This window comes from Semicossyphus pulcher, unplaced genomic scaffold, assembly GCF_022749685.1.
Source record: "Semicossyphus pulcher isolate SPU_LCO1_2020_fin unplaced genomic scaffold, fSemPul1.0.p SCAF_18, whole genome shotgun sequence".
In the NCBI taxonomy this organism is placed as follows: Eukaryota; Metazoa; Chordata; class Actinopteri; order Labriformes; family Labridae; genus Semicossyphus; species Semicossyphus pulcher.
The window spans coordinates 6,698,580-6,715,281 of NW_027211691.1; the positions used below are offsets into that span (position 1 = coordinate 6,698,580).

At 40.7% G+C, this 16,702-nt stretch overlaps 1 protein-coding gene across 1 annotated transcript; it reads left to right on the forward strand.

Annotated features, from left to right (window-relative positions):
• Positions 1-285: 285 nt before the first annotated feature.
• Positions 286-15,514, forward strand: vopp1b (VOPP1 WW domain binding protein b; the record flags this gene model as incomplete). The annotated part of the gene is made up of 4 exons (XM_069667717.1): positions 286-365; positions 9,117-9,194; positions 12,966-13,099; positions 14,791-15,514. Coding segments are annotated over 4 exons (498 nt in total), but the record flags the coding sequence as incomplete, so codon positions are not given.
• Between the last annotated feature and the right edge of the window lie 1,188 nt (positions 15,515-16,702).

A 16,702-nucleotide genomic window follows, 5' to 3' on the forward strand; every position in this document is an offset into this window, starting at 1 on the left:
TAAGTAGAGAAACACATAAGAGCCGTGTGTGTAACACGTTAGTCTGACTTATCAGATTTCAAGGGTGAAAATGAGGTGTAATTATTATTAGGCAGCGTTGCCAATGAGTTAGAGGTGGCGTAGTGGAAGAAAGATGGAAACCTTCTTCACTGAGGGGAAATTGAAGCTGGAAAAAAAAGCTTTTTTGACACCGTTAACACCGTTACTGTGGTTAGCTTTGTGGCCTATGCATGCTCAGCCTAACATGCTGTTTGTGTGTATAGTTTCAGTTTTTAATGATTACTTTTATCTGTTTCTCTTTTACAGTGTGTAGAAGCCAAAAAGTACTGCTGGTATTTTGAAGGTGGATACCCCATCTACTTCATGTAAGTACCACAGTGTTTCACCTTCAGCAAATTAAAATGAATGAACGGCAAATTTTTGCACAAAAAAACGTGAATGTCCAACTTTGGAAGGGGCTATATAGAGATTTTAAAAAAACCACTCTGCATTGCAGCTCAATGTGCAAAGAAGAACTGAGACACAATACATTTTTGGCTGACCGCCGGTGTCAGCCCTACACGTGGGTCTGTATGTGACTGAGTGAGTGAGTGAGTGAGCGACGGTAATTTCAGAGCCATAGAGAGAGAGTTTGCAATGCCGGATTATGGAGCATATTGGACCTCCACTGATGCGACTCTCTGTCTATAAGGCTCTGGATACTTTGTTCTGGGAGTAGGCGGCTGCTCCTCCGCTGCTCTTCCGCTTTCCTCAACTACATCCGCAGTGTGCACCTGATTTCAAACACATTGTTGTTGGCCTCATAAGGACAGTGCCTCCACTTCACTCATCTCCTTTTAAAGGTTTTTTCACGCCAAGAACCAACTTTTCGTGGACAATATAACTCAAGACCAAGGTTATTTTGCTTGCTACAGCTGCAGACTTTGTGACTGCACAGCGACTCTCTGTCTATACGGCTCTGGATACTTTGTTCAGGGAGTAGGCGGGGCTGCTCCTCGGCTGCTCGTCCGCTGCCCTCACCTACGTCTGCAGCGCGCACCTGCTTTCAAACACATTGTCATCGGCCTCATAAGGACAGTCCTTGTAACACATTGCCCCTCAATTCTGTGAATGACTGAGAACACCTCTGTTGCATTTATTGTGGCAATGATGATTTTGATTTAGCAGTACCTTTACCCAGTACAGCAAATTAATATAGAACAGAATTTTGTATTTCTCACGTTGTGGATCAGTCACATTGCTGGTTTCCAATCAGCCATCCCACACCTGATCAGCTTTATAAGGCTGATTTATCCCTACTTGTAATTCTTAAATGCTTGAAGTCAAAGCACCTTGAAGATGGTTACACATCTGGAAAGTTAAATTCACTCTCACACTACTGCTACACCATATGCAGTGATTTTCTGGGCTAGTCTCTGTTCCTGCATGAGCCATACAACTTGAGTAACTGCATATTTTTTACTCAATAAAATGTGTTGATGCTGTTCAGGTTGAACTCTTGTTTTCACTTGAAAGGCTTAATGTCTGTGAGACACAACCATACAGTCTTGAAGTGTATTTCCAAACACCTGTTTGTCAATTTGTGCATTAAAAAAAATGGGATGATAACCAATTCCTGATATTTACATAACAGTACTACATTGAAACATTCATTGAAGCTTCTTCTGGAGATTTTCCTCATATTTACATAAAAATTTGCCCTACATATGGATGAAAAGTTTGCTAAAATCCGCACTGAGCTGCAGAGTACAGTGATGAATCTCAGTTTGTTCAGTACATGCCCTCTTCTTGCACACTCTTCACATTTCAACCCAGTTTGTGTTACTGCTACTCACAGTGTTGGGAAGTGTAGTTTGTTTCACTGTTTCAGAATGAGGAGAGGCTTCTCCCACGGTCCACACTTCCATCCATTGAGCTTTAAAGTGGTAATGAGAGGGAGGAAGTAAGGAGGACAGAGAGCATTAGTGAAGAGTGATTACCAAGGTAATGAAAAACAACTCGGGAGAAAAAAAAAGCCCTTTCTGTCCTCCGTCCTCTCAGCCCTCCATCTGTGTCTCTTTTCAGCTTCAGCATCAGAAATACAAAAAGGGGAAAAAGACACCGTGTACATTAAAAATCAAGATGTCATTGATCATTGATAGACAGTTGATGCACTATATTTAAGAATAAGTACTGACTTGATTCCAGTCTCAAGATGTGACATTGCTGCATTGATGTTGTTTGCCTGCTGCCTTTCTTTTCCATCAGCCAACACTCATTGGTCCCTCAGGGCGCAGGTGGAAGTGGTTTACCGTTTACTCTGGTTTTTGCTGAATTGTGAAAACAATAAAGATTGCTGAACAAACAAAGAAAAGACGGATGACTTCAGACGATGAAACTTAAAGACCACATGCACTTCGGTTTTGTCATGTGTTTCAGAGATCTCTAGTCCATCAACCTTATTTCAGTAAGACAACTCGCATTGTTGTAGTTTGAAATGTTTATTCCAGCAGCAGAACATAGCTTGTGTTTGCCATCCAGGCTCCGACCTCATCACTCCTCGCAGATTTATTTTACATGCAGAAATTGAGCAGTGATGAGATAATATCTTAAACCCCCTTTTCGGAGCCTGCAGGTGGATGCTGGGGTGGTGGTGGGGCTGAAAGTAAGAGCGCAGTACTGGTGCAGGGCAGCGATGGCAATGACAGAGCAGAGGGAGAGACCGCAAATCTTGCAGCTTAAATAACCGATATAATAAATTACCCGCCTAAATTTGGATATCTGAACATAATAAAGAAAATGTATGTTTTTTTTAATGTATGTACCACAATTAATTATAATAATTCTGTCATCAGTCTATAAATGGTTTTAGAGGTTTATTTTGAAAATATAAAAAGCTTGGGCAGCGATTCCCAAACAATGACAGGAGGGCCTTGCAAGGCACACAGTTCTGCACTGCGAGCAAAGCTTGGCCAATTTTGTGAAAGGACTGCCAGGCAAACCTAAGGCTGACAATGAATCTATACCAAACGTCACAACTACTAAAACAAAGCCAAGGATATATGAAGAATCATATCTCTCTCTCGGTGTGGGCATGCCGCAGGTGAAGACGCTAAAAGTAATCACTCTGTGAACGTTCGGATTAAGTGGCCACAGTGTTAACCAGCGTGTCGATGATAATGTGAATACACTGGCTGAAAAGCCGCGTGGCGTAACTGAAAGCCTCGATCATCCAGCCGACATCGCGTGTGACAGTAGCAGCAGCGTCGGGTGCTTGTTTAGTTTACAGGCTGGTGACACACAGACTGCTTCACAGCGGTAAGTTCTTTGTGTGCTCTGGTTGCCTAGGCACCATGGATCAGTCCATCTAATAGTTGTATTAGTATAATAAACCATTAGTACAATTTGATAATCATAATGAAACCACGGAAAGCCCATCATTGCACTTAGATATAAACTGAGAAAATTGCCTTCTGTTGCCCTGAAAGTTGCTCTGAAACTGTAACAGTCACTGTATTTGATACTAATATACGTTAGTGAAATGACTGCCTCATCTCAATTTCAAACAGTAAACACATTTATCTGAAAGGCTTTAGCCGAACTCGCACTGTAAGAATCTTATCATATCTCTTCCTCCTCCTCAGGCTTTTCCACGATCATGCGCTTCTTTGCCTGCAGCCAAATGTTGGAGCTTTAATGGAGGATTTAAGGCCTTCTTGTTTATGTCTCATGAGAAAACTTCCCCATTCTGTCTCTTTTTACTCCCAGTGTTACTATCTGTATGGTCCTGTGCATCTGTCCCTATGAGGACAAAACACTTTCATTAATATGGACACATTCAAAGACAATTTCTTGTAACAAGGTTAAAGCCTCATAGTATCAAGCAGTGACTCCCAGTGAGGTGCTGCAGAGTCATAGAGGTTATGTAGAGATGAGAGGCAAAAATGCTGATATGAATGGAATGGGTGCATACCAATGATCCATAAACAGTGGGAAGTTATTTAATTGTGCTCATCTACAAGGCAAGCAAAACAACAGCAGCAGTTGCTGTGACACACAGCTCATGGAGCCAATTAAGATACCTTGAAACACTTGGTGCCTAAATCCCACTACATCTTAAAGTCATAACAGCAGGTCAAATCTGACAAGCCCGACACAATTCAAGTAGCTTTGTGTGGACTTTGCACTCTGTCACTTTGCCTGTTTTCTCCAGGTACCATGATTTCCTCTCACAGTCCAAAGACATGCAAGTTAGGATGGTGACTCTAAATATTTCATAGGTGTCAGTGTGAATGATTGCCTGTCTCTGTGTGTCAGCCGTAAGATTAACTAGCAACCTGTCGGGGTTGTACCCCACCTCTCACCCTGAATGTCAGAAGAAGAGGTCCTGTCCGCTCACGACTATAAAAAGATAACATAGTGGATTAAAAAAAACGCCTCTTGTAACCCCAAAACTTGCTGGAGAATCATCAGGCTGTCCAGGCTGTCATTGGGCGAGAGGCAGGGTACACCCTGGAGTGGTCACAAGTCAGTCATAGGGCTCACACAGAGACAGACAACCCCTTCATGCTCACATTTACACCAACAGGTATATATAAATCACCCTAATGAGCATGTCTTCCCTCTACCCAGAGGGAACCCGCGAAAGGGCCCCCTTTGTCCGAACCGGGATGCAAACCAGGATCCTTCTAGCTGTGAGGCAACAGCGCTACACCACCGTGCAGCCCCTTTTAATTGTGTAAATACATCAAAACGTTAACAGAGAGGCTAAAAACTAGCACTAGTAGAAAAACTGTTACACCAGCTTTTCCAGTGTGAATGTCTTTTCTATCTTAGGTTGGGGTTCACAAATTTCACTAAGATATTACTAACAGCTAAAACAGTCTGAACCAAGGCTTAAGTTACAACTTCAGTCTCACACCTACTCCCTTGTAGGTATAAAGTCCTTTGTATAATAGTGGGTGTCATTAGGTATCATTCTGAAAGGTGGAATAACTTGAGTGATGAAGAGGTGTGAATTAAACTTGCTGTTTAATGTCTGCAACACGTTCTCTGATTGATTACCCCACTGAATATTTATGATGACTTTGATTTATACTTGGGCTTTTGTTTTCAACAAGAGATTTTCAAGCTCATTGTAGCGGATTTGCAAGAGGACACAGGCAGATAAGGGGTGCTCAGTCGTTCCCCACTCAATGTTTTGCTACAGGATCATTTCTTAATCAAGGGACCCACAGATTAAGAGAATTACTTTGTGAACAGGAAGGGATAGCACTCAAGAAACACTCCAATTTTGTGTGATTCTGACCTCATTAATAGGAATTTTGTTATAAAATGGCAGAGGGAAAAGCATGCTAGCTTAATCCTTAAAATGTCTAACCTTTGGAGAGACTTCCAGGAAGGAAGATACCCCTGGAGAATGCTGGGAGACTTAGAGAACCTCCTGAGAAAATGGCTTAAGAGCCCTTAACCTACAGTGTCAGTGTCAGTGAGAGGGTTTAGTAAAACACACAGACACCAGAAACAGAGTGGAGCGGGTCTAACTAAATTGCATACATTTTTGCTATATATTTAAGTGTAAGTTTTTGGTCTGGCTTTGTGGTCACAAAGTTATTCTCATGATCGATTAAAATACCTCTTGTATCTTTTTAAGCTACATTTTCTTCTGTTTTTTAGTTAGTAGTTGCTTATGTCTAGCCTCGCTTGATTTTCTTGAAAAGAAAAGGCTAATTGCCCAATAAATCCTTGTTGTTTTTGGCAATTAGAGAGCAAGGGCATCAGATGCAGTGTCGGACAGGGGCAGTTAAAATTGCGAATGAGGAAAAGCAAAGCACCAAGTGACCTTTACTGAACCTTACTTCTGTGTGGTGCAAGAAAATATCGTCACAGCTTTAATATCAAACTCACTAGTTTAAATGTACCTAGAGCACTTTGCAACCTAACTTTAGAGAGAACTTACAAGTAGCTGGCTTAAATTGTAACCCTAATTAAATTATAATTAATGCCAACATTATTACATGTTTGTATCACCAAATGTTTACATGGCATCATGGGAACTTTTGTCACAAAATAGGCTGCTCGTCCACCAACTCAAAGTCAGACATAGAAGAGTAATCCATCCATCCATCCGTTATCTATACTGCTTATCCTGTTCAAGGTCGCGGGCTGGCTGGAACCAACTGGAGGTCACCAGTCAGTCACAGGGCTGACACATAGAGACAGACAACCTTTCAGCCTCACACCCAGACCTACGGGCAAGTTAGAGCTTCACCATTGAACCTAACAAGCATGTCTTTGGACTGTGGGAGGAAGCCAGAGTACCCGAGGGAACCCACGCATGCACAGGGTGAACATGCAAACTCCACACAGAAAGGTGCACTTCGCCCACACCGGGGTTTGAACTAAGAACCTTGTAGTTGTGAGGCAACAGCGCTTACCACTGCACCACCATGCAGCCAAGAGGAGTAGTATAAGTGTCAAAACCTGTTAAAAAAATGTCACATTACATAAACAATGTGTTATTTATTGACAGTTCAAGGCTCAGAATACGGAGGTACATTGCATTCACCAAAGAAATTCCTTTGGCAGCATCTCATAATCATGACTCCTGTGTTGCATAATTATGAATAATTACGAGATCAGAATCTTGCGGAGACCCACAGATCAGACTGTTCTAAATTTATTCTAAATCCTCAGCCATACTTCCGATACAAACAATATTTATACATGCAAACAGACAGGGACTTCTGCAGGGATTGGCACTATGTGGCACAGTGCAAAGCCTCCATTGGTTTTCACGCAGCAGACCCCTGGGCCTCCAGAGACAATGGTTGCTCATCGCTGATCTGGTATTGAAATGCCAGACAGGACTGGGAGTGTGAGGTATGCACTGTCATGCTGGCTTTCCACAGTCATCTATCACACAATACACACACACTCACCCTGTTATTATTTCCTCTGTATTAATGCAGGTTTCCTGCTGCTCTCCATAGACTGATCAATCACGGTTGGCCTCTATTCTCAGTATTTGGCTCGGAGGCTGCTGGGCTGCCATTTAAAACAAAACTTTTTGTTTACGAAGCAGAAATCAGGATTAATGGCAGCATTACGGCACACCTGTGTGTAGCTTGGAGGCTTGTTATAGTGGAGGAAATGTCAGAGCACTATAATGAGGCTCTCTGTCCTGCGATAAAACAGTATGAAGACAGGAAGTAATTCTCTGCAACTTAGAGGAAACTCCAGTTATCTTCTCTGTTATGCACTTCTTCTCCTGTTATCCAGTGTTAAAGCTCAATATTCTTATTTTTATATAAACAATGGATTAATTGTCTTTAAAGGGGTCATTAATAATGATGAGCCTACATAGGAATTATCACCAACTTTGCAGTTCTTCTGCAGCTCTGCATTTCGGCCTTTTCAGCACATTGTTTTGGTTTTACAGCCCACAACAGTCAAACAGCTATATCTTTAACTTACAGCTAGCTGTTTTCAATGAATAAACGTACCATACAACTTCTACACAGTCCCACACAGCAGACAAAATGATAGTCGATGTAGTGAACAAGGTGGAGAACAATCCAGAGCTACGAGATAGTGACTAGTTGATGTTCAATTATCAGGCAACTACCAATAAATAATAATGTTGCTGTGTCTGCTGAATGTGTAAATATTAATATGTAGGTTATCGATAACTGAGGTAAGAAAATAATATCAGTTTACTTTTATAACTGCTCTTCTACCCAAAGTGGCAAAAACATAAATTGATGCATGCTTAAGGCAACCCAATCAACAGGCAATAATGTTGATATGGCAATTCATACAACAGTTAGTTCTGACCAATTGGACAAGAGGCATTCCATGAGTGGCAATATAGAGAACAACGTCACTGTGAATCTTCGCTCTGTGTATCACCCCGCCTCAGCCAGGTGTTCTGAATACTATTAATTAATATTACAGCAGACCGTGTACGTTTATATCGATCAAGCTTGTACCTCTGAATCACACAGCAGAATCTTATTTCACTGGCTGCTTTACAAATTAAATCAAACAGATACATGTACATGATAAAAAACAGCTGATCTGTGGTAGCCTGTAGACACTGAGTGCTGGAGAATGTTTGTGTTGCTAGGCAACAACAGTCAAGTTTCAGTTAAGTTGTGGAACCAGTTGAGTTAGTGGAGCAGAAAAACAATCTGTTGTTGATTATTACTGTTACTACTATTTGCCGCTTGTTTAACTGTTGTGTAAAATCAATATCACACTCGAGGTCATGATGTTGTACTGAATATCAGCACGGCTGTAATTCAGTCATAGGCCGCGTAGGCCGCATCACTCCCTCTCATGTGATTGCTTAATTACATTACATTAAATCTATGACAATTACAGTATTATATTAGACGGAATAAAATAATTACAGAGGCATTAATTGAAGGACCTGGCAATAAATCTGTATGGACAGATTGCAAAGGTTTACTGAACTGGTTTATGGACAGAAAAAGACTTTGAAACACATTCAAAGCTTAGTCTCTTGCACTAATTTATTTACTACGCTGTTCAACAAAATGCTTTATCAAAAGCAGTGAAGTCACGCAAGCTGTTAAATTTCTAATATAAGCTGGAGTAACTTAAAATAAAACTGTTGATAATTGTTCCTAAAATTGATCTCAAACTGTCTGCTGTAACTAAACTTTTGGGCTGTAAAAAGCGTCCAATAGCTCGTGTTGTTGGCCATTTTCATTGGCAAAATCCTTCCTTTTTGAGTTTTGAGATTTTCAGGCAATGAAAGAAACTATTTTTCCCCAAGAAAATTTATTATTTAGCATTACAGCTAATCTTAATCTGAGATTATATATTGGGTTTGGAAAGTTTGGTGACTTTCAAAGAGTGTCTAACTTTAACTGTGTCGCTGAGTTACGTCTTTGTAAATCTGATCCTAATGCATTTAAAGCTTGTGTTCATTGTTTGTAAAATACAATGTTGGTACGCTGTAAGACACTGCTAGCATAATTTAGTCTGGAAGCTGCATTATTTAGGCAGGTACTGTTCGTTCATTTACAGTATCTACATATAGCACTAACAATGCTCTTTGTATATTTTATTTCTGACCATATACCTCGCTGTATGCCTTTTTGTTGCAGATGTCGCTCCTATGAGGACTGCTGTGGGACTCGCTGCTGTGTGAGAGCCCTGTCCATCCAGAGACTATGGTACTTCTGGTGAGTTAGGACCGTATCTACTGTTCGGCTTATTGGAAAGGACAGACTAAAGTGCCCTACTGAAGGCTCTGTCAGTGCCACACTGAAATCTATCAGCGTGAACTCATAAAATATGAGGCACGAGAAGCTTGATGACGCAATTGCTTCTCAGAAAAATGAATGAATACAATCCATTTTAGCTGGTGAGCGGAGCATGGACACACTACACAGCAGGGGCAGCGCTTTTCTCCTCGAGCCCTGAGCATGTCCCCGAGTTATGTCTATTTTTCTCTTCTCCTCTGTCCAATTTGGAAAGGGTTTTAATGCTGAAGAGCTTAATAAGTGCAAAACATTAGCTTGTCTGTGACACAAAGATATTTTCTATGCCTTAAACTGCACAATTTGCAAAAATAATAAGTGCAAAGTGAGATCTTATAATTAGCTTTCTGTATCTAGCAAGCTGAGCCAAGCGTTTTAATCTGATTGTGGGAGGTTTTGCACTCTAACAGCAGAAGGTAAAGTCTGTTTTTGCTTATTTGAAAGTGATAACATTTGCAGGGTTCTGTGATCAATGTTCAGACGACAGTGTGAGGCTTTGTTCCAGCTTAGAGAGGTGCAGACTGTTGATTTTGGATGAAAACTGCATCAAACTATTACACTTATTATTAAGTAGAGGCAGCATTTCCACTTGTATTGATTTTCTGAACAGACTCAGTCATCATTTTTTTTTTCATTATTTGATAAGCCATGTGTTCTGTGTTTCTTGTACTGGTTTGCTTGATGTACTCGTAGCTTCATAGAATTACTTTGCTGCATTGCTCTTGGAATAAAAGTACATTAAGCGGATGCTTTTATCTGAAGCAACATGAAATTACTTAATTAGACCATATGGAAACAACGCATTAATTGCAAGAAATATGGAGGGATACCACCATCTGTCCTCTTTGTGTCTGTCCGTCCGAGGGGTGGCTAGGTCAGTTTAGAATTTGGCCCCCCCACTGCAAATTGTAAAATATCATTTTTTTCTGCCACACAATATCATTTTTTATTTTGCATGCCAGCGTGCAACACCAGAACAACAACCAGAAGTGACCTAATTATTAGAGTTGATATTGTCATCAAGATCGATCAAGCTTACTACAATGTGTTGAGATATGAGGACATTGTGGGACCTTAGACCCCAGTAGGGAGGTCTTGGGGATTCTCCCCCAGGAATCTTTTTTATAAAAAGCCAACAACTATTCACAATTGACCCAAATATAACCATGTGAACGCCTTAAGACAATCAAATACATGGGATTTATTAAATGACAATTAAACAACCAAATCATTAACTGAAGGCTAACAAAAGCAACTAGAACATAACAACACAAAATCCCAGTCTGAGAGGCAGACTCACTCCACTCCAAAAGCCTCTCTTGATGTCTGCTGGTGTCTTAAATAGGCTACTGATCCAGGGCCAGTTGCACCTCATTAGCAATCAGGTTCACCTGCAGAGTTGAGAACAGAAGGGGAAAAGGGATAAACAGAACAGGGAGCACATACAGCCGTAACATTGATGCAATTTTAGTAATAATTGAAAATTTAAAAATGTGCAGCCTTCGTCAACTGCTATCATTTAACATTTGATGACTAGAACTGGAGAAATGTGAATTTCATGAGTTACCATTAGTTTAATGTGATATTAAAAGAGTCTTTCTTCATTCATAGACACTCACAATAGACTTTAAGTTTCTTTGTCTCTTTCTATCATATGCTGTCTTGTCCTTCTGTCTGTCCGTCTGTATCACATGTGTGATTAGACGAGTAGAGCTAATTAAACAACAGAACATACTTCATATGTACGACAAAAAAACACCTCTTACCCTTCCCTCTGTAAAAAGATCCAAAGTTTCCAACTGGACATGAACGCATCTCTCCTCTCCTCTCTTGTAACTTGTGTCAGAAAGGGCGCGCTGAGAGAGTGGTCGGGAAAGTAAGAGAGAGAGCGGCAGAGTGACGGTAAATGCGAGCGGAGCAGAGAGAAAGGTTGGGAGTGAAGGTGTCAATGTTGCAGTAGGCTTGAATTTAACATCAGGGCTACATTAAAAATGTTTGAGGCTCAAGCCAGTGCATGAACGTGGCGCCCTAGGCTACCGCCTATATTGCCTATGCCTTGAGCCGTCCCTGCAATGTCCATCTGTACATTATAAAATCTGACCAATATATAAGTTTGATGACATGCAGCAATATGAAAACTGAGAGAGAATATTATGCAGAAAACTACACTTGGGTTATTCTGGAATGTTGGAGCAGCACGAGCAACAGAGCATCACAGCTGAGCAGATGGCAGTCCACACTAGAATAATTAGACAATATATAATAATGATTAACATAATAAATTTGCACAATCCACTAAAAAGGTCTGTTTTCATTACAGCTCAATATGTATATCGACCTCCACATCCGTGAATTTTTCCCCTCTAATAGTTGAATTGGTATCAGCCTGGCTCTGGCTCATGGTATGTACGTAAGTCAATTGTGGTGAACAATGTATCTAAAAGGTCAACTTCACTGTGATCATTATTTATTAGAAAAACATTCCATTTTTATGATGTGATATCTCAAGAATGCCCTAAGATTATATCTTCAAATACAGCACAAATAGACTCAAGGAAAAACAGATTCAATATTGGTGGTCAAAGGTCAAAGGTGGAGGTCACCCAGACCTCACAACCCTCCTATTCTCGTGAATTAATTATCTGAAGAACTGAGACAAATTGGTACAGACATTTATTAGACCCAAGAATGAACTTATTCAATTTTCTGGTCAAAGGTTTCATTGATATCTCAGCCATATCAGGAGGAAATTTTATATATCTGGTATCTTGTTCTTGTTTTTAATCCATCTGAAACCATCCGATCAATTACAACAATTGCATGCTTTGCAGAGCAACACACAGAGAGAAAATATACATATGTACGTTTTGCCACCTCTCCTGTTTAGTGGAGGCCTACTTATGCATTTGGGTATTTAATTATTCATGTTTTCAGAATACAAAAATATCTGTACCCCGTTCCAGCCTTTCATTAGGTGACACATAGCAGGATGTAAATTGCAATTTCACTGGACGGTGGAGGCATATTACCATGAGGCACTAGTTAGTTTAATGTCTAAAAAATCCTTTAAGTCACAAGTACCAACACCCCAAAGCTAGTGCATAGAAGGTGACTAAACGTATGGTAATCTGAACAGCTTAAATGAAACACTCATTCTAAGTTTCTGTGCAGTCAGAAGAGGACAGGAAAAAAGGACGTGACTGTGTGACCTTGTAAACCTTTCTGGTCCAGAGTTTGAAATGCATGAATGAAAGTGGATTATTGTGGCCATTGTTCAGTGCTGCAAAAAGACAAAGAAACTAAAAATGTACCAGAAATGGGAAACTGAGCAGATTTTTACATCAATTAAAAATCAGTTTGGTTTCAACACATCCCCACAGGGAACACAGACATCATTAAAGTGCATGTTTCTGTGGGATGAAGGAGTCACAGTTAGTTGGCATTTTTTATCTGAGGTTGCTCCTGTATGCAACGAGGTGTGACTTTGTTGTGACAGGTCATGGCGTTACCTCTGTGTCTGCCTGCTGTGTTGCAGATAATACTTACAAATCGTTTGGATAATACACGCCTAAAGCCTTGTCTTTTCCTTTATCCTCTTTCTTCACTAAAGCCTTTTTGCTCCTGCTGGACCTACATGCATGTGATGATGTTGGGTTAATAAAAGGTCTGAAATGTCCTTTGTTCTTCACTCAGGGTGCTGCTGATGATGGGAGTATTGTTCTGCTGCGGTGCTGGCTTCTTAATCCGCAGAAGGATGTATCCGTCCCCTCTGAGAGACGAGCCAGCCTTCAACGTGTCGTTCACCAGGCACCCTGTCACCACTCCAGGTACAGTAGTGAAAAGGTGGCAAACGCAATGTCTTAAATGCTCTGAAGTATAATACAATATTTAGGATAAAAATAGAATAGAAAATATGTTTAGCTTTAAATACAGGCTGCTATGTTTATTGCGGTCTTTATCTTGAGCAGATAAGACATGTATAGTAAAGTATTTCTCATAATTAAAGGTATGGTGTATTGATGAAAAACAAATAACAATGTTGAGTCATTTTAAAGACATTATTTCTAAAAGCCAGGTATGAAATATTGGAAGCAATTGGATGAAACTGCTCAGAGTAAAGTTGAGTCATTTCCCAGACTAATCTAATCCTGTTCATTGTCATCACCAACGTGCGCTTAGAGGATTCTTCATTTAAAACTTGGGATTTTGGGGAAAGTAGAGCAGCTGATAATATAAAATGAATAGGATTTCATTCTGTCAGTCAGCCAAGCAGAAAATGAAGCGCTCCAATAATAACCACCCCGTAAGACGAAATTCTGCAGGAAGCTGAATCCTAGAAAGGAGCCCCAGAGGAGGTCATAACTCGTCTCTCTCTGATGTACTATAAAAAAGTCCCTATAAAAGCTTGCTTGTTCTAATCATCACTGACATTCTGCTATGAGAATATGAAAGGAGTTTCATATGAGTTCAATTTGGCTTAGGATTGTTGCCAAAAATTAAACCTCTTAAGAGATAGCTAAATTAGGAATGTAAGTGATGTAACTGCAAATGCACAGCAATAACCCAGAAAGGTAAGTATTGAATGCAACTGAGTTCTAATAGGACAGTGACCCTAATCACACAACAAAAGGCCTACCAAAGTCCCGACCTCAACCAGATCTGGAACTTTTGGTAAAGACAAGTCCGTGCAAGGAAATCAACAAAGTGGGGCAAGTCCAATAACTGGAGGTGAAATGATTAAGGGAGGTGCCTTCCTTGGTCTGAATGCTTCTTAACATACTAGTAAAGTAGATATGAGGCGGCTGTGGCTCGGTGGTAGAGTCGGCCGTCTCTCAATCGGAAGTTTGGGGGTTCGATCCCTGACTGATGTAGAAGTGTCCTTGGGCAAGACACTGAACCCCAAATTGCTCTAGAAGACATAGCCATCGGGGAAGAATGTGCATGAATGATTCACCATTCCGCCTTTGTGCATAACAGAGGCGGAATTATTACGCCTTGAACTGGCAGTGTATAAGGGGCTAACTGAGTGGTCAGAAGACTAGAAAACCACTATATAGGTAAGGTCCATTTACAGTCCATATATATGTTTCTAGGCCCGAGGCCATGCATGGTATTATAGAAAAGTAATCTATCCTTTGAATGTATTTTCAATGTGATCCACGGTCATGGTGTTGGTTAGGACTCTGGCAGCAGTGTCCTGGACGAGCTGCAGCTGAAGGCCCCATTACAATAGTATAGCCTCTCATTTATCTATATAGAGCTGTAGAAACTTGACACATTCGGTGCACTTACTTAGTTAATGTATGGAAATGTAGTCATGTGATTACACAGTAAGGTAAAGTCGTGTATCATCTGCATAAGTGTGACTACTAACATTCCATAATAAAAGCAAGGTGGAGCATGTTGACTAGAAAGCAATCCTCTTAGAATTACCAATAACCAAACTGATCCGTGAGTAGTGTATGAAAGATGAAGTGAAATTGAGTTCATATAATATTTGTCTTTTTCTTCTTTCCAGTTTCCCAGCAGCCAGGAAGTATGCAGGGCTTTGGGGTCAACGGGATGACAGGTGGCGACCCAGGGGTTGCCATGACACACCCTGCGTACCCAGCACAGCCTGGCTCTACACATATGATGATGGCCTCCTACCCTCCACCTCCGTCCTACTGCAACCATCCACCTCCATCCTATGAACAAATATTTCAAAATAGCGACAAGAAGTAACAAAAGCAAGGCACAAAGGAGATGGAACTATAGGGGGGGAAAGCGAATGAAGGAGGAAGGTAGAGGTTGAATTTTTAAGAATTTCTGATGAGGAAGAGGAAAGCCTGCCAATTGTTTGCATCTGAACTGTTTGTGGATGTAAGACTTGAAAAACACAATGTCTTGTCCTGTGGAAAAGACCAAACGAGGCACAGTAACCAGAATCTAGCTGCACAGAAACACACTCATTCACTCACACACACTGCTTCATCTGCAGTGCCTCATTTACTCTTTAATTATTTGGATCTATGTGTACAGTGAACTGATGACAAGTGAGGATGGACCCATTCAGGTGGAGGTTTTGGATTCACACTGTCACCTGTATCCTCCAACCTCCCAATAAGCAGCTACAGTTTACAGCTATAAGTTTGCAGAATGGAACAGAAAATGAAACTCATAATGTTATAAAATGCTGGATACTGTTTGCCTAAAAAATAAAATGAATAATGCTAAGACATTTTGAAGAGCACTATCTCTGTACAAACAATTCAGGAAAGTAATTTCAAAGATGACACCGACTTATTTTCTATCCAGCATTTTACTGCATGATGGGCTCTTTACTGAGTGATGAGTTCTTGATGAATTTTTTATTACAGTATATATGTAGTCCAGTTATGTAATGACATAATGAGCTGTTCCAGTAGTCTCTGGCTTGTTCTTCTGTTAGCAGCAATGTTCACCACAAGATGAGTCAGACATGGACTGAGTGACGCAGTTATGGAGAAGTAGCTGATGGTATGCCACTCTAGTTTTAATATATACTGAGGCTTAGTGTTGCTTGATGATTGGTATGCTGCTGCTGTTGAACTGGTATATGAAATAGCATGTCATGCTACTGACGTGTCGATTTTCACATTTAAGATACTGTGTGGCTAGTTTAAGCTAAAACATTATACAGGATGATAGCCACACCTTACTGGTGTTATCTGGTGGGTAACCAGGTGAATAGCCACACTGGCTACCTATTAGTCCCAAACAGCTAGCTTAGCGAATGTAGCTTTGGACTTTTACACTGCTGTTCCGCCCACGCCACTGTAACGGCGCTCCATCGTCATGCTGCCTTTGCCATTTTACATTAAACCAAGCAGCCAGCGTAAAGCCGCCCCAGTGTGTTAAATTGCGTTCCGGTGTTGCGGAAGCAAAACATGAGCGAGGTGTAAACAAACATACAAACACAAGGCGTTGTACCGCCCTGCTGGCTCCGCTGTATACACTGACGCCGTTTCGCCTCTGTTACTGGCTGACTTCAGCCCACCATTACACCTCCGTGCGTTCTACATAGAAGACGGAACATAACAGAGGTGTACTAATCCTGCCTTGAACTGGCGTGTATAAGGGGCTACAGTTTTATCATTCCTGCTAGCAACATGCTAGGAAAGACTTGTGTTAGTCAAACTTCACAACGATCAGGCATTCCTCCAAGATGGTAACCATTCTCTGTAAGTGACTGGTTGGGCTATCTTTTATAGAAAACGTTTAATTTAGTTCAATTATTTCCCCTGAAATTGTTGAAAAATGATGAACTTGCTAGACAAGATTCGCATTAGCTTAGGTTGGAGGTCTTTATTTTCCCTCTTTAATTACGTTTTTTTTATCAAACAAAATAGTGTGTAGCTGTGAAAAAATGCCTGGGGAGCGTAAACAGAACAATAGAGAGAGAAAATCCA